The sequence below is a fragment of the Megascapheus bottae genome, chromosome 1 (genome assembly GCF_031878675.1).
Source record: "Megascapheus bottae isolate mThoBot1 chromosome 1, mThoBot2.hap1, whole genome shotgun sequence".
Taxonomy (NCBI): domain Eukaryota; kingdom Metazoa; phylum Chordata; class Mammalia; order Rodentia; family Geomyidae; genus Megascapheus; species Megascapheus bottae.
Window position 1 is genome coordinate 67,865,047 of NC_143509.1, and position 22,666 is coordinate 67,887,712.

Genomic DNA, 22,666 nt, shown 5'->3' on the forward strand with positions numbered 1-22,666 from the left:
TGTAACCTTATCACAAAGACCCCAGGTGCTTGTTAAGCTACTGTGCTATACCAGGGAATTGATGTCTTTGTCCTACTATTGCGCTTTTTTTTTTTTTGTCAATTATCTGCTGGTTTCATTTAAACAAGTACAAAAACAAGCTCTGCACCATACAATGTTCTATTGCTGTAAGGCTATACATTTGATTGGAACCCTATAGCAGTCTTGAATAACTTAGACCTACATTATCATGTCATCAGACTCAATGCTGATCATCTCTGGCCTAAGCATTGCACCTTATAAGGCCTAGTTATCAATACCTGTATTATCACTGGATAGATCTTGACCTTCTCCTGGACAATGATCTCCTATTTCCATTTCCTACCTAGCTGGGATAACAAGTGCATGCCCAGATTTTTGTTGATTGAGATGTGGGTTCAAGAACTTTTTGACCAAGCTAGACATTGTATTTCAGCTTCCTGAGTAGCTGCTAGAATTACAAGTCACCAAGCCAGGCTTGATAGTCACTTCTTATCTCATCTTGTAATTTTTATACAGCCATATTCTGTTTGAGCCAGAGAGGTCTAGTTTGATCTGCAGAGATCAAAACAATCAGAAGTATCATTGTTTATTTTTCCCTTTATTCAAAGGCCCATAAAAGAGATAATTATTTAGTAATTTAAATCCTGAGAATGATGATCTTTATTCTTATAAAACACAACTATACATTTTTAAGTATAAGGAAAAAATTAGATCATTTTCACTACAATTGAAGAGACAGAAGTCATAACTTCAGAGCAACTTCAGAGCAATATGTTATAAAAACACTATTAAAACCAATTATTTAATAGAATATACATAATTACTCTGAAATTAATTTTTCAGACAAACAACTTTTCAACAGCATTGCCACTGTAATTAAAGACTCACTGGTAGGTTTAGGAGATAGAATCTAAGACATTGTATATTAGACATATAATGTCTTGTCATAGTGCTATACCACTAAGCCACACTGCTACCCCCCAAATAATATTTTGATCCATAATAATCTAATAATTTAAACAAAGCTTTATTATTTTAATTACATCTTTAAAGTTATTAAGATAATCATTTTACCTTATAACTAGTGTTCTTTAAAATGTCAGCTTCACAAGATCTTTCACAATCTAGATAACTACAAATGGATTGTTTCATTATATTATTCTCAGTTGTCTTGATAAAATCATTAAGAAGATCCTAGATTTGAAAAATAAAAAGAATTCTCATGAATTAATAATAAATTGGGATGGTAGTACTTCCAATATTTAAATAAAATGTATTGATGTAATATTGCTTTTTGAAGGACCTGTATATAGCAATATATGCATATATACACATATTTATATATTGCATATTTTAGAAGAGACATATTTCCTTTTCCCAAAGTAATATATATATTATATATATATATATATATGAAGACTCTAAGCTAGAATCAATGGGTTCCTTACTGAATGATACAAATTTCATAGAAAAAGGAAAGAAGTCTAACTCAGAATTGGCCACTGTACACTGTAGTGATAGGTGAACCACACATTATAGGGCAAAATATGTTATTCATTACCACAATAGACAAAAGTATGGATATATACAAATATATTTCCAATGGCGGAAAAATGGTGAACAAATGCAACAGTAGTACTTACTAGACATTATGTTAAAAATGAACTATATAGTCTATAATTCTATACATGACAAGATATAAATAAAATGCCTAACTTTGAGACTAGAAAGATCTCAAAACAGGAAACTTGAGACTGAAACAGGATTCTAAACAACAGAGAGGTATAGGAAATTCCAAGCATGCGAAGAGTTTAGTAAAAACTTGAAATTACAGGTAAGATAGGGGAAGGTATGCGTGCGTGCGTGCGTGCGTGCGTGCGTGCGTGTGTGTGTGTGTGTGTGTGTGTGTCTGTGTGTCTATGAAAGAGGGGGGAAGGAAAAAGGGGAGGGGGGAAACTGAAAGAGAAAGAGAAAGATAGAGTGAGAGGGAGAGGGAAAGAAGAGAGAGGGAGAGGGAGAGGGAGAAAGGGAGTAGGAGGGGGAGAGGGAGGGGGAGAAAGAGAGAGGGGGGGTGACTCAGTGTAAGAGCTGAACTGTGCAGGTCCATACAAGAATAAGACAATGCCTAAGGCTTTTAAAATGATGGTCTATATGTTTTGGTCTATACAGATAAATTTCAAATAAAAATGCCTAAGAGATTAGATGAAGGTACCTATAGGGATCAGGAATTTAAATTAGAAATTATGGTCTTATGTGGTCTTTTAATGCAAACTGCATATATACATTACCTCATATTGAATAAAAATTCAATGAAAAAGTTTGGATGATTAAAGTATTTTAAAAAGTGGAAGAAAAACAGTACAAAATTGAAAGGTAGGGATTTCTTCAGATAGGTATAGAAATACAAAACTTTTAAAATATGCAAATTACTTTAGTAACTCAAGTTAAAGTCATGACTACTTTGATGATGACAAAAGATATTAGGACAGTCTATTGATAACATAATGGTGCTCACATTTGGGAATTTTTAAAATTTCCTCCTTTAGATCTGTCAATCTTTTGGCAGAAGGCTGACATCAAGGGTTGAAATCTGAGCATCACATTTAATTCATACTAATTTAATAGCAAAATATTAGTAAATATAATTACAAAATACAAAGCTAACTTGTTCTGTGAAATTAGTGAATTTGACATTAACATGAGAATTACTGGGCTAAAAAGGCAATAGTCTTGTCATTTGAAACTGGTGACAGTGCTACCTCACTTGTTTTGTTAAATTATATTCATATTGTGCACTAAGTAAAAAAAATCTGAGTTGTTTTTTATTAAACAGCTAGTTGTCAGTAAAGGACTGTGCTTGCTGTGGAATACAGTAGAGCTGCTTTGAACAATACTTTACAAAAGATGGGTCTATTAGTTATAGATGAAATATTATTCTTAAAAAATTTCTTACTTTGAAAGATGTAGGTAAATCTTCATCTTCTGTAGCATCTATGTCAAACCATTCATCATTTGAATCTCCTATTTCTTGTAAGCTTTTGTGAAATTCTAGCAACCCTCCATTATATCTGCAAGATATATGAAGGTAAGGTTATCTGAGTTGGGACTTGGTACTATATAATTCGTTTATCAATAAGGGAACAACATAATTTTTGGTGGTGTTTCAAAATATGAAATATAATATGGTGACTTTCAGATTGGGATGGTACACAAGTGAAAGGGATAGTAACAGATTATAAAGTTGCTCATGTGTGAACAGTATGGAGGCCAGTGATAGATTGTAGAGTTGGTTGGTTTTTGTCAGGTATATGTCAGCAACTATTAATTTAGTATTCATTGTGAAAGTCAGAGGCTTCAGTGACAGAAACGTTCATCTCCTATATCCTTCTATGTGGTGTGAGTTAAGGACTAGGCTTATTCACAATGTGGAACAAACTGCAAATAAGGGCAAATATAGAGCCTTAACAGGGTACTACTATCAACGTAGGATTTTCTGTAAAAGGCAGAAGACCTCTACTGTAATATATTTAAAGAATTCCAACTTCTGTAAACATACTGAAACTGAGGCCCAGGATTTAGTCACAAAAGAGATCACACACTGGGGTGCCAGTAACTCACATCTGTAATCCTAGCTACTCACGAGGGGTGATATCTGAGGACTGTGGTTCAAAGCCAGCCCAGGCACAAAAAGCCCAAGTCTGTGAGAGTCTTATTTCCAATCAATGACCAGAAAACCAGAAGTGGTGCTATGGCTCAAATATTAGAGCACTAGCTTTGAGCTGAAGAGCTCAGGAACAGTGCCCAGACCCTGAGTTCAAGCCCTATGACACACACACACACACACACACACACACGAAGAGAGAGAGAGAGAGAGAGAGAGAGAGAGAGAGAGAGAGAGAGAGAGAGAGAGATCACACATACAGCTATACAGCTTAACAGGACTACTATTATTACATTTCATAATTGAGTATTTTAACTATTTGGTTAAGAGCTGTATCGTAACATGTCCGCAACATGAAGACAAGAACAGTTTATTTTATAAACCACTGTATTCCCAACATTCCACAAAGTCTCTGAATTATGATGAATAATAAATGAAAGGAAAGAATGATGTTAAAAAGGCTAAATACATAATCTATGTAAGTTTCTGTACAATTTTTCTGTCTTAAAATAGGTAATATCCAGTACTAGATCTTTTAAATATTTCCTTTATTTGCTTAATTTGAGACAATCTTATGACCTACATTATCTTCAAAATCACTATGTCATCTAGGATAGCCACAAACTCCTGATCCTTCTGTCCCTAACATGTGTTGTTATAATTATAGGTGTGTACTACCATATCAAAAAACTTACAAGTTGGTGGCAGTAATGATAATAGTTATAATCATCATTAATTTGTGTTGGCTTCAAAAACAATTTTTTTTGGTGGAACTGGGATTTGAATTACAGGGTCTCACTTTTTTGCTTTTAGTTTAGTTTTGCAGAGAAAGTTTGTGTTTTCCAACTGGCTGCTCTCAAATTGATCTTACCACCTCTGACTAATTGGCTGACTTCAAGCCCTTACCTTGTAACTATATCTCAGGGACCTGGAAATTTGTGGGAGGGGGTTATATATTTATATATATATATATTTTTTAAATTTTTATTAGAATAATTATCATCTAGAGAAGATAAAGAAGACTGGCATAGCTTGAGAGTACAAGTGTCATGATCCCTTGAACAGTGTTTAAGCTTGATTCTTACTTTATAATGTTACCATCTGAGAAGGAAGATCTGCCCACTGATAAAATCCTTACCTCTTCTGAGAACACCGAAGCAAGCCACGACCAAAATAGACTAAAGACATATAATTTTCACAAATTTCATTTTCTTGGATCACCATTTTCATCACCAGAAATTTATTCTCAGCCTCTGTATAATCCTGCAATAACATACAACTAGGTTTGGTAGATGTGACAAATATTGTATTTACAATAAAGAATTCTTTCCCAAATTAAAGAAACTAAGGCAGCTTTAATGATGATCTAGTCTACTGGTTATATCTCTAAATCTCAGCATCCTTGTGTGTGATCACAGAGATAATATAGTTGATATTAAAATATCTGTTTCTAAAAACCTCAGGATTTTCAATACTAAGTTCTATAAATGCTTCCAAATGAAAGTATAACAGCAGCAATCTATATATCTAAATCTGGCAATAGGAAGCTGAAATAAAAGTTTTTCTGATGACTATGGGGGCACAATTACTTGTTTGTTTAGGGTTTTTTTTTTTTTGGTGGTACTGGTATTTGAACTTGGAGGACAGAGCTTATGCTTGCTAGGCAAGTACTCTATTATTTCAATCATGTTCTCAGCACTTTTGTTTTAGGTTAGTTTTTTTTTTTTTTTCAAATAAGGGTCCTCATTTATCCTAACCAGCTTCAGACTGGAATTCTCTCTCATGTCTCCTGCATCCCTGGAATTAGAGACCTATATCAATATGTCTGGTTCGTTTTTATTAATAGAAGGGTTATATTATATTCACCAGATAGATGGTGCATTACTTCACACACATTGATACCCCTCCTCATGTTTTTGTCCCCATTTCCCTCCCCTACTCCATCCCCTCATCTTCTTTTCCCCCCTTCCCTTTCCTATTTCAAATAAATAATCATATATACAATATTGCCTGGTTCATTTTTTAAGATGATATCACACTAACTTTTTCTCTAGTCTGGTTTCAACTGCAATCCTCCTTATACCCAGCTTCTGATGAGCTGGAAATAAATTATTTTTCTTTATAATCTAATTTTTCTTTATAATCACAGCAGTTTTCTTCCTTTTTTTGGTCATAGGTTTTCTACTCTGGACTGCCCCCCCCAAAAAAAAACCCAGTAAGATGTCTTGATTGTGCATAGAATTCCTTTTGTGGAAGTAATCTTGATCACAGACAACATAGATTTAGAAGTAAAAATCTGCATCAGTTCTAACAGATGTTCAGCAATAAACAATGAAACAGGTATAATGACACTCTCTCTAAAAAAAAAAGCTGAAAGGGGCCAGGAGTTTGGCCTAGTGGTAGAGTGCTTGCCTCGCATGCACAAAGACCCAGGTTCGATTCCTCGGTACCACAAATATAGAAAAAAAAGCCAAAAATGGTGCTGAGGCTCAAGTGGTAGAGCTCTAGCTTTGAAAAAGTCCAAGGATAGTGCTCAGCCCCTGAGCTCAAGCCCAGGACTGGCAAAAAAAAAAAAAAGCTGAATAAAATGATGCATGGCCTTGCTTAAAAATACTGTCTAGCATATTTTTAGTGAGATATCACTAAAAATAGCATTATATAAACTTATTTAAAATGAAAAATAAAATGTTACTTCATCTAACAAATCATATTTGTATATTTAGTTTATGAACCCAAGTAAAGAGTATAGATTTGGGAAGAAGAAAGTATAAAAAGGAAAAAATAAGGTTACATTAAAATAATTGACTTCAAGATTTTTGTTTTTTGTACTTCACCTTAATTTTCAAAAAACTGAGGTAAGACTGGGTCAGATTGCTCACACATTTAATCCTAGCTACTCAAGAGGCTGAGATCTGAGGATTATGGTTTGAAGTCAGCTTGGATAGGAAAGGCTATGAGACTTGTATCTCCAATTAGTCCTCACAAAAGTGAGGTATGGCTCAAGTGATAGAGCACTCTGAGCAAAAGAGGTAGGAGATAGTGCCCAAACCCTAAAAGTAGCATTCAAAAAGAATGAAGTTAAACTCATATTTTACCAAATGGTAAGATTAAGACCAGAGAAAATACACCATATTAAAAAACATATTAATGCCCATTATGTAAGTGATGAGGCTACATAACTTTTTGTTCCACACAAATAATAAATATTTTAAAGGTAAATTAAGGACATTTGAGAAAATGAAGTTAAATCATCTAAGTTATAAGCTACTATTAATAGTTTTCTGTTTTTAGCTTTATAATATATTTAGTTTACTCTTCATATTTATTTTCATATTATAAAAATATAAGAGAAAACTAACTGTATGCTTTCGATGTTTAAAGAAAGTTACTTTAAAAAAACATACCTCTTTCTTTCCTCTTTCAGTGAGTGCTACTCCATACAAAAATAGTAATGTCAAATAATAACCAATATTAATTTGATGTGCCTATAATGAAAAAAAGTTAATAATTTATAGCAAGCTACTTTTCAGTAATTCAGAGTTAAATAATAATAATGGAATAATAACAATAACTAGAAATAGTAAATATTATCATGCTGTTATTCAATAACTAAAGAAGCATTTTTGATGCATTTTGTAAATTGATCTAGAAGAGCAATTTGACTAAAGAAAATAAAAACACATGCAATCAAAATTTATCAATCAAGGCTGAGTGTGGCTTGGTGGAAGAGTGTTTGCCTAACCCTAGGTTCAATTCCTCAGTACCACATACACACAAGAAAAGCCAGAAGTGGTGCTGTGGTTTAAGTGGTAGAGGGCTAGCCTTAAGCAAAAGCAGCTCAGGGACAGTTTCCAGTATTGAGTGTAAGTCCCACGACTGACAAAAAAAAAATTGTCAACCTTTTCAAAAACTTCTCCCTTGTCCATATGATTCCAAGCAGTCTAGTACTTAGTGTAAGCTCCACGACTGACAAAAAAAAATTTGTCAATCTTTTCAAAAACTTCTCCCTTGTCTATATGATTCCAAGCATTAGAACCAAATGAATACAGAGATCCTGGTGCATACACCTCATCCAACTCACAAAAGCTTCTGAAAAGGTGATCTTGCCCTTCCTTGAAGGTGTCTAGGGACAAAGAGATACATATGGATACAGAAGTAGGCTATTGCTTATGACAATAGCAACTATGTTCATAAATGCTACAGAGAGAGATCTTCCATTTTTGTTTATAGATTCATCTGTAAAGTAATATCCAGCTTAAAAAATTAAAAAAAAAAAAGCTTAGTGAGGTGCAGCACTTTGAGCACATGTATTTTCTCACTCCCCGATATAAATTCTGCTGATTCAGTAAAAAAAAAGTTATGCTATAGGGAATTCTTAATGTAGATTTTATAATGAAATTTACATTATAAACTCTTACATGGAGGGAAAACTAGGTATGTGGCATTCCTATCCTTTTCATTGCAGTTTTTTTAAAAATTTATTGTAATGTATAGAGGGGTTACAGTTACATTCGTCAGGTAGTAGGTGCATTATTTCTCACACACTGATACCCTTTTCTCATGTTTTTTCCCCATTTCTCTTTCCTATTTCAAATAATCAAATGTATATAAAATATACCAGGTAACACAGTTAGATATAGTAACAAATGAGTTCACTGCACTTTTAAATCAACTTCTCTTTTAGGGTATTGTATAATGCTCTTTAAAATTCTAGATCTGAGAATAGGATTTTTAAAAATCTCCTTGTACACCATTGATAAATGGAATTTGGTGTCTGTAGCTAGTTTTTATGCTGCCAGATTAGTCCTTTTTTTGTAGATAACATAATTCATCTTCTACAGGCATGCAAACTTAATTTATTTTACTGCCCTAAGTTATGCAAAGAACTGATCTTTTACTTTTATTGTCTAACATCAGTTTTAATTTTTCTTCATTTTTTCTTACAAATTATTATATTATATCTAGACTCAGTTGAGCATAGACATAAACACATTTCAACAATTTTATTTATACTAGAAGTTCCTAAGTATAAAAATTTCAGGGAAAGAAGAGACTAACAGTTAGGGGAAAAGAAGCAGTATTTTCTTCCTTTTAAAATTAATAAATAAAAATTAAATATTTATTATATGACATTTTAAAATATATGTTTATACATATATACTGAAATTACTAAAGCAAGCTAATACATGTATAACCTTATATATATGTCATGTCTTGTGATGAGAAGTTAAAGTTGTTTAGCATTTTCAAGAATGAAATATATTACTATTAACTACTGTCACCATAATGTATTCTTTCTGTTTAAATGAAATGTATCCTTTCACCAGTATTGCCTTAAATCAGAGCACTTGGCCTCTAGTTAACAACACTCTGCTGACTACTTAATATGATTCTATTTTTATTCCACATATAACTAAACATTATGCAGCATTTGCCTTTCTATATTTAACTTGTAGTTTGAAGATGAACACTCCCTATTTTTATTTCAGATAGACCAATGTTCATAATTCAAGTTTTTCTGTACTTATGATGAATAATTTTGTAGGGAAGGAGACTGGAATAAATTTATTACAAAGACTCAGCTATATCAGAAAGCACAAGACAGAAGACTATAAATTGATAATTAACATTTTATAGAGGAAAAGTAGAACATATAAATAGATAAGCAATGGTGTTTTCTCACTGAAAAGTTTTGCCTAAGTCTATTACTTCAAACTGTCAAAGCAAAAACACTTACAGTATAATTTGTAGCTTGGATGTTCCTAAGTGCTATTTCTAGTTGTATTATCAAAAAACGTAAAGTTAAAGCAGGAACAACTTCTTCTCCATTCTGGCTGTTGTCTGCAACTTCTCTCTATTGAAAATAATTTTAGTTAAAAAATTTCTCTAAGAACAGTTAACTACAAATATTTATATTACACAAAATGCATGCCCTTTATAGAAAATGAAAGAGATAAACTGGTTTAAAAATCTTAACATCTACATAAACTGTTCTTACATTTATTTGTAAGCAGTCTGATAAATCTGTCTGAATTAGTTCTTGAAACCCAATATAGCAATCCTTTCCCTACCAAGGTAGAGGTTAGAGATGTCTAATTTTTACTTCAGAGGAAAATATTAATCTCACTTTTTTCTCACACTTTCTATTCTCCTTCCAGCTCTGACCCTATATTAAACAACAAGCTAGTTTATGCTGCACTTTGGAACACAGCTAAGACATATTTAACCATGTATTACAATTTATTTATATTAGGCAAAGTGAAAAGAAGCATCATATTTTATTTTTAGGCCCATTCTATGCTCAATGCTTTGTAATCACAGATGCTTGACTTAAGTGATACTATTTATTAATGATATATAATCTGTGTGGAACAAATGTACCATGTTTTAAAATAGCATCTACAAATAGTTTTGAAATTTATATTTTGATGTTATTATGATCACCTGAAATATAGGTCAAAATATCCAACCATTTATTCAGTATTATTTAAATCTGAATACAAATAATATTTGAGGACTGCGAATGTGGCTTAGAGGTAGAGTGCTTGCCTAGCATGCATAAGGCCCTGCATTTGATTCCTCAGTATGACATAAAAAATTGAATTAACTTAAATGAAAAACCATTAAAATTATTTAAAATATAAGCTAGAAACTGGTGGCTCGTGCCTTTATACCTAGATTCTCAGGAGGCTGAGAATTGAGGATCATGGTTCCAAGGCAGCCCAGGCAGAAAAGTTCCCATGAGAGATTCTTAACTCCAAATAACCACCAGAAAACCAGAAAAGGAGGTGTTAGCTCAAAATGTTAGAATAGTAACTAGCCTTGAGCAAAAGAGCTCAGGAACAGAGTCCAGACTCTGAGTTCAAGGCTACCAATTTCTGTTTCTTGCTCTGTCTGCATGAATTCCAATATATAAAGAAAATATATAAAGGAAAATGGAGGCATTAGTCAGTTCAAGCTAGAATTCATTTCCACTATTGCACATTATCTCAGACAGCTTTTAATTAAATATAAAAAGTACAATTCTTTTATCAATGGCCTTCTTAACCCTTGTAGAATGAAAAATTTTAGGTTATATACAACTAGAAAAGGATCAAAGACAGTAGGATCATAGAGTATTTTATTTAGAGTCTGAATTTTTAATTTTTAAAAAGTTCTTATTTGGTTTCATGAAAAATATTAATCATCTCTCAATGATGCCTGTTCAAATAAATATAGTGTCTTGTCCTTACCACCAACTATTGCTATGGAAGAGTGAAATCCTATTTTTAATTTTAAAATTTCATTAATTTAAAAAATACTTTTCTTACTATGTTGGAAGATAGTACAAAGTATCATCTGAAAACCTATTTGTAACATGAAATTTTCAACATATGCTCTAGAATATTTAATTTACTTATAAATCTAAGGGGTTTTGGATATTATTATTGTTGTTGTTGTTGTTGCTTGTCCTGGGGCTTGAACTCATGGCCTGAGCACTGTCTTGGGCTTTTTCAAGGCTAGCACTCTACCACGTGAGCCACTGCACCATTTTTGACTTTTCTGTGTATGTGGTACCAAGGAAGCAAACCTGGTTCTTCCTCCATGTAAGGCAGGCACTCTACCACTAGACCAAACTCCTAGCCCTGCATATTATCACTATTAATATTATCATTTTTTTTTGCCAGTCCTTGGCCTGAGCTCAGGGCCTGAACACTGTCCTTGGACTTTCTCAAGTGTAGAGCTCTATCACTAGGTTCTCAGCATCACTTTCAGCTTTTTTTTTTTTATGTATTTGGTACTGAGAAATCGAAACCAGGTCTTTGTGCATGCTAGGCAAGCACTCTACAACTAGGCCAAACTCCCGGCCCCCCTGGATATTATTTTTCATCTTATTTTTTTCATATATATAATTTTATTGCTGGGATAAATGTATAGAGGGGTTACAATTACATTCGTCAGGTAGTAGGGACATTAGTTCTCAAACATTGATACCCCTTTTTATATTTTTGTCTCCCTTGCCCTTTCCCCACCCCTCCCAATCATCTTATTTACCCCCTTCCCTTCCCTATTTCTTTTATATATATTTTTTATTGTAATTAATAGAAGGTTTACATGATATTTGCCAGATAGGAAGTGCATTAATTCACATACATTGATACCCTTTCACATGTCTTGGTCCCCATTTCCCTCCCCCCCAAGTCCACCCCTCATCTTTTTTTCCCCCTTCCCTATCCAATTTCAAATAACCAAATACACATATATACAATATATCAGATAACCAGGTGAAATACTGTAACAATATGAGATAGCCAAGGGACAGCAAAAGTGATGAGAGATAACATAGTACATTAAGGACAACAATCACTCATTATATGGCTTTTGTTTCTACATCTTAGAGGTCTTTTCCTTTAGCGTCATATTATATGGCCTTATGTATCAAGGTTTTGCTCTATTGCAAATCTCTGCTAGGAGAGCCCAAGGTTTCTACTGATTATGACAAATGAGGGAAACCATTGAGCCTAAGTTCCTTTGAGTCTGGCTTACTTCACTTAATATGATCTTTTCTAAGTCTTTCCATTTCCTAATAAATGGGGCGATGTCATTCTTTCTGACAGCAGCATAGAATTCCATTGTATACAAATACCATATCTTGTTGATCCACTCATCAACTGAGGGACATCCAGGTTGGTTCCATATCTTTGTTATGGTAAATAGAGCTGCAATGAACATGGTTGTGCTAGTGGATTTAGTATGTTCTTGTTTCTGGATGGTTGGGTAAATGCCAAGTAGTGGAATTGCTGGGTCATAGGGGAGCTGTATGTTTAGTCTTTTGAGGAACTACCATACTGCTTTCCATAGATCTTCACCAACCATACAACAGACAAAGGCCTCATATCTAAAATATATCAACAGCTCAAAAAATTGAATCACTCCAAAACTAATCTCCAAAGTAACAACCATCCCATTAAAAGATGGGCCAAAGACTTAAAGAGAGTCTTCTCTGAAGAAGAAACAAAAATGGCCTATAGACACATAAAGAAATGCTCAACATCTCTGGTCATAAAAGAAATGCAAATCAAAACAACTCTAAGATTCCACCTCACTCCAGTTAGAATGGCCAGGATCAAGAAAACTAATAACAACAGATGCTGGAGTGGATGTGGCCAGGAGGGATCACTACTACACTGTTGGTGGGAGTGCAAACTCATCTTATTTTTTGAAGAATTTTTTTCAACATTTTATGAATGAGGAAAACAAAAGTATTCTTTTTTTCCACAACAGAACATTCATAGGTGTTTGTGAAACTTCAATAAATAAACCTTAGACTGTATAGTCCAAAGCTATAAAACACCTTCCCACTATTGTTCTTAAGAAGTTAGCACAATTTATTCTATTTAGTTAATTTTAAAAAATCTGTAGTCAAAGTTGACCTTGAAGTCCTTTATAAAAAATAAGATAAATATTTTAGGACCCTACATATACTATATGGTTTTAAAAAATCGCATGTAAAGACTGTATTTCTGTCCCATAAACAAATTATGTTACCTGCATAGACTGGAATGAAAAATCTTCTTGTAGGAACTTCTTAATGTGAGGAACCACACCTTTTGGTAGAGTACTAATTGCATTTAATAACTTCTTCATTTCAAATAGTAGGTTAATAGGGATAAGATCAGTAGGTATGTCCTTTTTTTGATTGTCCTGTAACATATCCATTCATTAAAATTTTACACAATGATAATTCACAGTATATTAAGGTATTTTATAAAGTGACAGAGTTCCAACCATATAGAGACTAATCAAATGCAAAAAATAAAATATCAAGCCGGGTGCCAGTGGCTCACTCCTGTAATCTTAGCAATTCAGGAGGTTGAAATATGAAGACTGGGTTCAAAGCCAGCTCGGGTACAAAAGTCTGTGAAACTCATCTCCAATTAACCACCAGAAAACTAGAAGTAGTGCTGTGACTTGTGATAGAGTGTTAGCCTTGAGCTGAAGAGCTCAAGGACAGCACCTAGGCCCATAGTTCTAGCTCCATGACCAACAAAAATAAATAAAATATCAAATAACTTAGATTATGGAGATTACATAACATAAAACAAAAGTCAGTTTTAAGAATCTCATTTGTTTTCATTTTTCCTGTTCTCCCTCTCTCCCTTTGCCCTCTTCTTTCACCTCCTCTTCCCTTCCTTTCCCTTCCCTCTACTCTCCTCTCTTGTTCTTTCCTCTTTTCCCTCTCCCCCTTCTCTCTTCTCTCTTTCCCTTTCCCTTCCTTTTCCTTTCTTGGGATGAATCCAAATTATGGAACACTCCACCACTGAGTAATAACCTTATTTGTCTTTTGACATATCGTAAGCATACATATGTGCAAAGAAAATACACACACATAAAAGAATATTATTTATTTAAAGGTTTCACTGGATAGTTTCTGAAGTCAATATTTTCCTCAATTTTATTATCTTCGCTTTAACAACTTCTAGGACTAAATGAAAGGGAATAACTGTGCATGATTGATAATTCAGCTGTAAAACCCATAGAAACATGAACAATGAAGTTAATTTAATTTTTAAAGAATAACGTGGTTCAATCAGAGATGAATAATCAGTAATCTTTGAAATTGGTATTTATACAGTGAATACAGTCATTTAGTAGTTAATTAGCAACTTTATAGGAAAGCCCCAATGAATTGTTTATTAGCATTAGTTTGAGATATGTTTCTGGGTGAATCAATTAAAATTTTATTAATTTTGATTTCCAGTAAAATTGGTGTTTTAGATGAAAACCTTGACACTTATCTATGGAAGATTTAATAATGATCAATTTACTTATTAACTTAAGAATGTGACTTTTTAGAATTTTTAATGGCAAGTTAATTCGATTTAGCCTTACATCCTTTACTAAAAGTTGAAAGATGATGATAATTAAGCTTGATCTTACCATTTCACTTGTTGATTTTTCTACCTTATTTTCCGTTTCTTCCTTAATCTGCTGTTCCTCCTCCTCAGCAGTATCCTTACTTTAAATGAAAGGCAGATGTGTATTAAAGAATCTTCTCACAAAGAAAACATTCAGGCAATAAAAAAATGTAATAATTGGGATTTTTGTCTGAACATTTCAGATTTAAAATAAATGCATGTCAAACATAATAATGATAATAAGTTCCACATAAGGACTCCAGTTAATGCTAAAGAGTTATGCTAAACTCTTCGTTTGTTTGTTTTTAATCAGTCCCGGGCACTGTTGCTGAGCTCTTCATCTCAAGGCTATCATTCCACCACTTGTGCCACAGAACCATTTCTAGTTTTCTGGTGGTTAACTTGTGGTAAGAGCCTCACAGACTTTCTTGCCAGGCTGGCTTTGAACCATGGTCCTCAGATCTCAGGCTCCTGGGTAGCTATGATTACAGGCGTAAGCAAACCACGTAGGGCCAAAGTAGCACTTTTCTTTATTTTCCCAGACTTGGGGCACAAACTCAGGGCCTGGGCACTGTCCTGGAGCTTTCTGAAGGATAGTGCTCATACCACTTAGGCCACAGTACCACTTTCGGGTTCTTTTGTGTGTATATGGTACCAAGGAATCGAACCCAGGACTTCATATATGCTAGGCAAGCATTCTACCACTAGGACACACTCTTGTCCTCACTAAACCCTTAATGTATGCCAATTAAAAAAAATAACTTTGCACATTATTTTGTGTGTGTGTGGTCATGGGGCTTGAACTCGGCCTGGGTGCTGTCCCTGAGCTCTTCAGCTCAAGGCTACCACTCTACCCCTGGCCCTGGGCATTTTCCCTGAGCTCTTCAGCTCAAGGCTATCACCCTACCCTTGAGCCAAGCCCCACTTCCCCTTTTCTAGAGGTTAATTGAAGATAAGAGTCTCAGGTCCTTTTGTGCCCAGGCTAGCTTTGAACCTTGATCCTCACATCTCAGCCTCCTGAGTAGCTAGGATTCCAGGCGTAAGCCACCTCGCCTGTCTAAACTTTGCCCATTTAATAGGCACAAAATATAGCAAAATATTCTATCAAAGGTACAGACAAAGGTATCTTTAAACAATTGATTGTTTTGTGGGTATATAAGAAAAATAAAAATTAAGATTTTTTCTTCTCTGTTACTCTGTCTGCCTGCCTGTCTGTCTGTCTGTTTTTTTCTCTCTTTGTCAAAGTCTTATGTATCCCAGGCTGGCCTTCAACTTCTGATCCTCCTGTACCAGTCTTCTAAGGGCCAAGATTTAGAGATGTGTGTTACCAACTTGTGGCATAGAAAAAGATCACATTAACATTTTATTTTTCACTTGGAGTTTCTTAACTTAGCTCTCAGCTTTTCAAATATTTTCGACTGAATACACATTTAGAATACCATATTAAAATTATTAACTGCTTATAGTAGTGAGAAAAAACTTCATGCAATTTAATGTTAATATTGACTCATAGTGAACAATGTTATGAATTGGAAACTTAATGCATAAAATTGCTTTTGTATAACAATATAGAAACCATATCAAAGGATTCTATATAATTTAGGGATTCAACAATTTTGTGTGGTGGCACATACATATATAAAAAAAGTAAGAAACATACTGATTTATGTAAGTATTATCAAATTTACAATCACCTATTCATTCAATAGATATTTCCATCTACTATTTTTGAAAACTAGGATAAACAATACCATATAACTCTGCCTTTAAAAAGTGACATGGTAAAGACAAATCTATTACTTTTTAAATTTTATTTTATTGTTGGGATAATGTTACAGTTATATTCGTCAGGTAGTAGATGCATTACTTCTCGCATATTGATATTCCTTTTCATCTTGCTTTCCCCTTTCCCTTCTCTATTTCAAATAAACAAGTATACTATATACCAGGTAACAAAGTCAAATACAGTAACAATATAAGATTAACCATAAGTGCAAAAAAAGAGAAGAGAAATAACAAAGTACATTAAGAACAACAATCACACAAGAGAAACACCTTGTTTCCATATCCCAGAGTTCATTTCATTTAGTCTCATCATATATGACCCAATAAGACAAGAATATTAATTGACTTATATTTGTTCACCTCATTTCAAAAAGAAACTCAAGGAAGCTGAGTGCAGGTGGTTTGTGACTATAATCTTAGATACTTTGGAGGTTAAAAATCCAGCCTAAACAGAAAAAAGTCCAACTCTTATCTCCAATAAACCAGGAAAATGCCAGACTGGAGGTATGGCTCAATTGACAGAGTGATAGCTGTGCGTGAAAAAGCTGAGTGACAGTGTAAGTTTCTGAGTTCAAGTCCTAGTACTAGTACAAGAAGAAAGAAAGGGGATGGAGGAGTGAGAAGGGGGAGAGAAAGAAAGAGGAAAGAAAAGAGAAAGGAAGAGGAAGGACCAGAGGAAGGAAGGAAGGAAGGAAGGAAGGAAGGAAGGAAGGAAGGAAGGAAGGAAGGAAGGAAGGAAGGAAGGAAAGGAGAGAGGGAGGGAGAAACTTGTGTTGCCAAGGAATAAAAAAATATGGCAGCAATATTCTGAAACCTTTCAAGATTTGAGGATGCAAAATGTTTTCAAATATATATATTACTTGCCAGTTCCACTTTATGATCTTTTTTGCCAGTTGTGGGGCTTGAACTCAGGGCCTGAGCACTGTCCTTGGACTTTTGTCAAGGCTAGTAGTCTACCACTTGAGCCACAGCACCATTTCTAGCTTTTTTCTATGTATGTGGTACCATGGAATCAAACCTGGGTCTTGGTGCATGCTAGGAAAGCATTCTACCACTAGGCCAAACTCCCAGCATAATTTAGTATTTTTTCATTCCCAGATGCATATTAAAATAAAATTGTGATACTATAAGGATATTTAGATGCCAAAATCTTGCTTCAGAGCAAGAAACTCAATGTCTAGTAACTATTGTTTCCTATGTATACCTATAGCATCTCTTAATATTTTGTGCTTTCTCTGCCTACCGATAAATTCTGTGTGTGTGTGTGTATATGTGTGTGTGTGTGTGTGTGTCTATTGGGCCGGGGCGGGGAGTTTGGCCTAGTGGTTAAAGTGCTTGCCTAGCATGCACGAAGACCCGGGTTCAATTCCTTGGTATCACATACATAGAAAAAAGCCGGAAGTGGTGCTGAGGCTCAAGTGGTAGAGCTCTAGCCTTGAGAAAGTCCAAGGACAGTGCTCAAGCCCTGGGCTCAAGCCCAGGACTGGCAAAAAAAAAAAAAATATTGGGAGTTGATGTCAATGTCTCTTACCCACTGCACTTGCTTTTTGGGGTGGGGCTCTAACATTTGAACCTCAACCTGCCCTATGGGTTTTTCTTTGCATAGTATTTTGTTTGTTTAATTTATTTGGAGACAGAGGCTAGTAGACTTTTTTCTGCCCTGGCTGAGTTCAAACCATGGTCTACCCCATCTCAGCTAGGAGTACAGAACGTGAGCCCTGGGCACCTAGCTGAGATCCACTTTTTAAATTTTCAGACTACATTACCATGTCTAGGTATACAGACCCCCTGAGCACCAAGGATCAGTAAAATATTTTTTAAGAATACTTCCAAAACCAGGTGTGGTGACTTACTCCTGTAATCCTAGCTACTCAGGAGACTGATATCTGAAGATTAAGGTTTAAAGCCTGCCAGGCAGAAAAGGACCTGAGACTCTTATCTCCAATTAACCTCCATAAAATGGAAAGTGGGGCTTTGTTCAAGGGTAGAGGGCAGTAAGTAGCCTTCAGATGAAGAACTCAGGGACAAAGCCCAGGCCTAGAGGTAGGGCAGTAGCCTTGAGCTGAAGAGCTCAGGGACAACGCCCAGGGTGGAGTTCAAGCCCCATGACCCACCAAAACAAAAAAAACAAAAACAAAAAAAACTTCTAACACTAACCTACTATTTAGTTTTATATAGGCAGGCTGAAGTTATCTTTTTTGAAGAAATTATCATTTGGCCTACCTCCAAATAAATCATATTTATGTGCCATGCTTTTTGTTATGCTATATAAAACTGAGATAAAGAACATCTACTTTACAGTTATGAAGTTTATATAAATTAGCATTAAAACATCAAAAGTACTATTTTTTACATAGTAAGTTTATATAAGTTCTTTTTAAAATGTTATTTTGATGAAAATATACAATGCTGCATGCTGTTCACTTCTTAGCTCTTTAGCCATTAGATAACCCCTATAGGATTTTTCACCTGCTTCACATCCTCCACTTTTTTTGTGTGTGCTTGGGTCATGGGGCTTGAACTTGGCCTGGGTACGGTCCCTGAGCTCTTCAGCTAGAGGCTACCAGCCTACCCTTGAGCCAAGAGCCATTTCCCATTTTCTAGAGGAAAACTGGAAATAAGAGTCTCAGGTCCTTTTGTGCCTGGGCTGGCTTTGAACCTTGATTCTCATACCTCAGCCTCCTGAGTAGCTAGGATTACAGGCATGAGCCACATCCTCCAATTTTTTTAAAATTGTATTTTATTATTGGGGTTAATGTATAGAGGGGTTATAGTTACATTCGTCAGGTAGTGGGTACATTACTTCTTGACCACTGATACCCTTCTCATGTTTATATCCTCCACTTTTGATATTGAATTGCTTTGAAGCAGAGGTATCACATTTATATTAGCATTGCAGGTTATGTGGAAAAACGAAATGTGTCCCTGTAATATAAAAACTCAGTTGGTTTTTTTCTCTTTGAGGTTTTATTCTTACAATTATGATTATTTTATTTTACTGTCAGGTTGATGTAAAAGGGCTGCAGTTACATTAGAAAGGTAGTGAGTACACTGTTTTTTGTCAGTCTGTCCCTTACCTCTCTAAAAATTCTTCTTGTGGAGAATCCATGTTGCACAATATTCCTTTCCAAGTCTTAGCTCAGTGCTTACGATGATTTTTACTATTGATGTTTAAAGCTGTAAGAAAAAAAGATACTTTTAATGAGGTGTTTCTTTCTGTTATATAAAAACTTTACATGGCAATTAAAATTTTGAAGCTTCTATGAATGAAAAATGTTATTTTTTTTTCCAGTCGTGGGGCTTGAACTCAGGACCTGAGCACTGTTCTTCGACTTTTTTCACAAGGCTAGTGATCTACCACTTGAGTCACAGCACCATTTCCAGCTTTTTTCTATGTATGTGGTACCAAGGAATCGAACCTGGGTCTCTACTGCTAGGCCAAGCTCCTGGCTCGAAAATGTTAATTTTATCATACAAACATAATCACTGCCTCCCCATTAATTTTTGCAGGCATACATGTATTTATACTTACATTTTATACTTATTCCTGGAAGAAAATATTCTGCTCCACCTTTTTCATAAATAGTTATATCAAAAACATGATTCTTGTTACTTTATCTAGTAAATATTCTTAACTGCTACCCAATGCTTAGTTGACTGGACTTCCTTTTCTTATGGTTGAACAATTAAAACTACTATTCTTTCATGTTTAAAACAATCCATTATAAACTCATCTCTGTTTCTATATTTATGCTATTTCCTTACAATGAATTCTCAGCATTCCCATGTCCCAAAGTATTATATATAGATATGTTTTATTTTATTTTTTGCTAACCACCAGTGGCTCATGCCTATAATCCTAGCTACTCAGGAGGCTAGATTTGAGGATTGAGATTTGAAGCCAGCCCTGACAGGAAAGTCCATGAGACTCTGATCTCCAATTAACCACCAGAAACCTGGAAGTGGCAATCAAAGTGGTAGGGTGCAAAAAGCTCCGAGACAATGCCTAGGCCTTGTGTTCAAGCACCACCAACAACAAAAAGAAAATTTTTAAAAAGATACAGTTTTAAGCCTTTTGAAGCTTATGGCCAAGTGGCTTCTGAAAGTTTGTTCTGATTTATTTTTGATAAAGGTATATATGTTCCTGCTTCACACAATTTCATTACTAATTACTCAGTACTATTTTCTTTCCTTTTAGTCTAAAAGTAACTTCTTCCTAAAATTATGACTACATAGCTTCTTAAGTAGGCTGTTTAAAAAAAAAAGCTGCTGCACACTCTTCAGCTTAAGTGTTTATGGACTTTAAAAAAGATGACTCCTGAAATGAAAACATACTTGGGTATTCCAAGAAAAACTATTCTGAAATTAGTCCCATTTATAGTCTCCTTTATAGTCAGTGTTCACACTTCTAGACTTCCTGCCCTGTGATAGGCTTCCTCTTTCCTTATCTTCGTAAATCCAGTATGGGTTACAACTAGCATATGTAAAACTGTTAACTCTCCTGGACATCAAACCCCCCATGATCACTGAGCTCTGGGGAATAATCTCTGTGATAAACTTTCCCAGGAGAAAGGTACATAGATCTAATTTCCAGGAGTTGAGCAGCACATATTCAAACATTACTTGTAATGGCAGCAGTAGCACTTCACGGCCTTCATTTCAGTCTTGCACAGGAAGGCCCAAAGACCTAACAATCAAAAGTAGTAGCATGCCAAACATTGCTATCGTGGGAGGGTGGAGATGGGGGAGGTTGAACATACCTCACAATTTAAGACACTAGAGGACACTAAAGACTTTCAAGATTAAAAAAATAAGTGGGCAAATCTAGTTTCTCCTATAGATTAATTTCACTGACCCTTTCATGTCATTAGGAGACAGTTTACTGTCTTCCTAAAATTGAGACTGTTTCACCACAGAAACTTATTTAGGTTCCTGTTGGTAGATCTGATGGCAAGTTTAAGTTCCTTGTGGAAGTTACAATGTCTTTATCCATTTACCAAACTGATTTTATCTGCAGGATATTTCTCATTAGCAAAAATGAAGTATTTCCATTCTTCATACATAGTAAGATGCTAGTCTTATCATTCCTTCTGAGCTCTCAGCAAAAACTTTTAATTTATGTGTTTTAATTTATAAGTATTTTGTCTTCACTTATAAAGATGCTAATTTGCATTAAAGGCAAGCATGCACTAATTTATAATTCTTTAATAATTCACTTACATGTGGTACTGCTAATCTCCCCAAACTGTGTGTATATGAGCACTTTATAAAAACTTACTCAGAGTCCTATTTCATTTAGTTATCTGACCAAGAGAGGTCTAATTTACAAACAAATTCACATTTCGGTGACAGATTGGATGTCTCACAAGTGTTCCTTTCCAATTCTGACTCTTAAGAGCTAACACAATGGTGAGTTCATGCTTTTTCAATGTAATGGATTTAATATTTTTCAGAAAGATTTCAGTTTTTCATATGGACCTTAAATCAGAAATTCTTAATCAGTACATTAACATTCTAGGCTGGATAATTCTTGGTTATAAGTAGATTTATGCATTTTAATAGCTTTTCCACCAGTCAGCCACCTGTGAACATCAAAGATGTCTCTATACATTGCCAAGAATCTGCTGAAGCAGAAAACTGCCCTGGTCTAAATGAACAAGTTAAGAAGCTTAATTCAAAGCCAGGTGCCAGCTGCACATGCCTGTAATGCCTGTCACACAGGATGCTGAGATCTAAGAATCATAGTTCACAGCCAGTCTAGGAAGTCAAGTCTGTAAGATTCTCTTTAACCACTAAAAGTTGAAAATGGAACTGTAGCTCAAGTAGCAGTATATTAGTCTTGAACAAAACACTCAATGACACAGCCTAGGCTGAGTTCAAGTACCAGTTATCCATATATCACTTAGTTTAAGTGGATAAAAAACAAGTCATACCATTAGTATGTATGTATACCATATGTTAGTATATAGCTTATAGAAACACAAATATGTCCATAAGAAAGTGAAATGATATTTAAATTGCCATTAATGTCAAAAATTGAAAGGTTGTTGTTTATCACTGGTAAGAACTTTGGAGTCACTCTGCAAAGATATAGGTCTGTTTTGAAACAGGCTAAGTATTTTCTGTGCCTGTTAACCTGAAGCACAAAGATAATGAAGGTAACTACTTCATGCAATTATAAATAGTACTTATAAAATATCCTAATCATTATAAACATTTAACTGTTTAGGATTATATTAAAATTACTTCACTTTTCCTGTTTCTCTAATGTGTTGGGAAGTGTTACTGTACAGAAAGAAAT

The 22,666-nt window shown here is 34.6% G+C and overlaps 1 protein-coding gene across 6 annotated transcripts in view; it reads right to left on the minus strand.

Annotated features, from left to right (window-relative positions):
• Nucleotides 1-22,666, minus strand: part of Dzip3 (DAZ interacting zinc finger protein 3) — a 72,215-nt gene that overhangs the window by 41,104 nt on the left and 8,445 nt on the right. For 5 of the 6 annotated variants that reach the window (XM_090346842.1, XM_090346863.1, XM_090346854.1 and 2 more), the window contains exons 2-9: nt 19,443-19,542; nt 14,603-14,681; nt 13,211-13,366; nt 9,420-9,536; nt 7,087-7,167; nt 4,821-4,945; nt 2,975-3,089; nt 1,096-1,215 (exon numbers count right to left, since the gene is read on the minus strand). In XM_090346842.1, the coding sequence (XP_090202968.1) occupies nt 1,096-1,215; nt 2,975-3,089; nt 4,821-4,945; nt 7,087-7,167; nt 9,420-9,536; nt 13,211-13,366; nt 14,603-14,681; nt 19,443-19,474 (825 nt within the window). In that variant the 5' untranslated portion in view covers nt 19,475-19,542. The remainder of the gene's footprint in view (nt 1-1,095; nt 1,216-2,974; nt 3,090-4,820; nt 4,946-7,086; nt 7,168-9,419; nt 9,537-13,210; nt 13,367-14,602; nt 14,682-19,442; nt 19,543-22,666) is intronic. The other variant, XM_090346857.1, reaches the window with a different exon arrangement.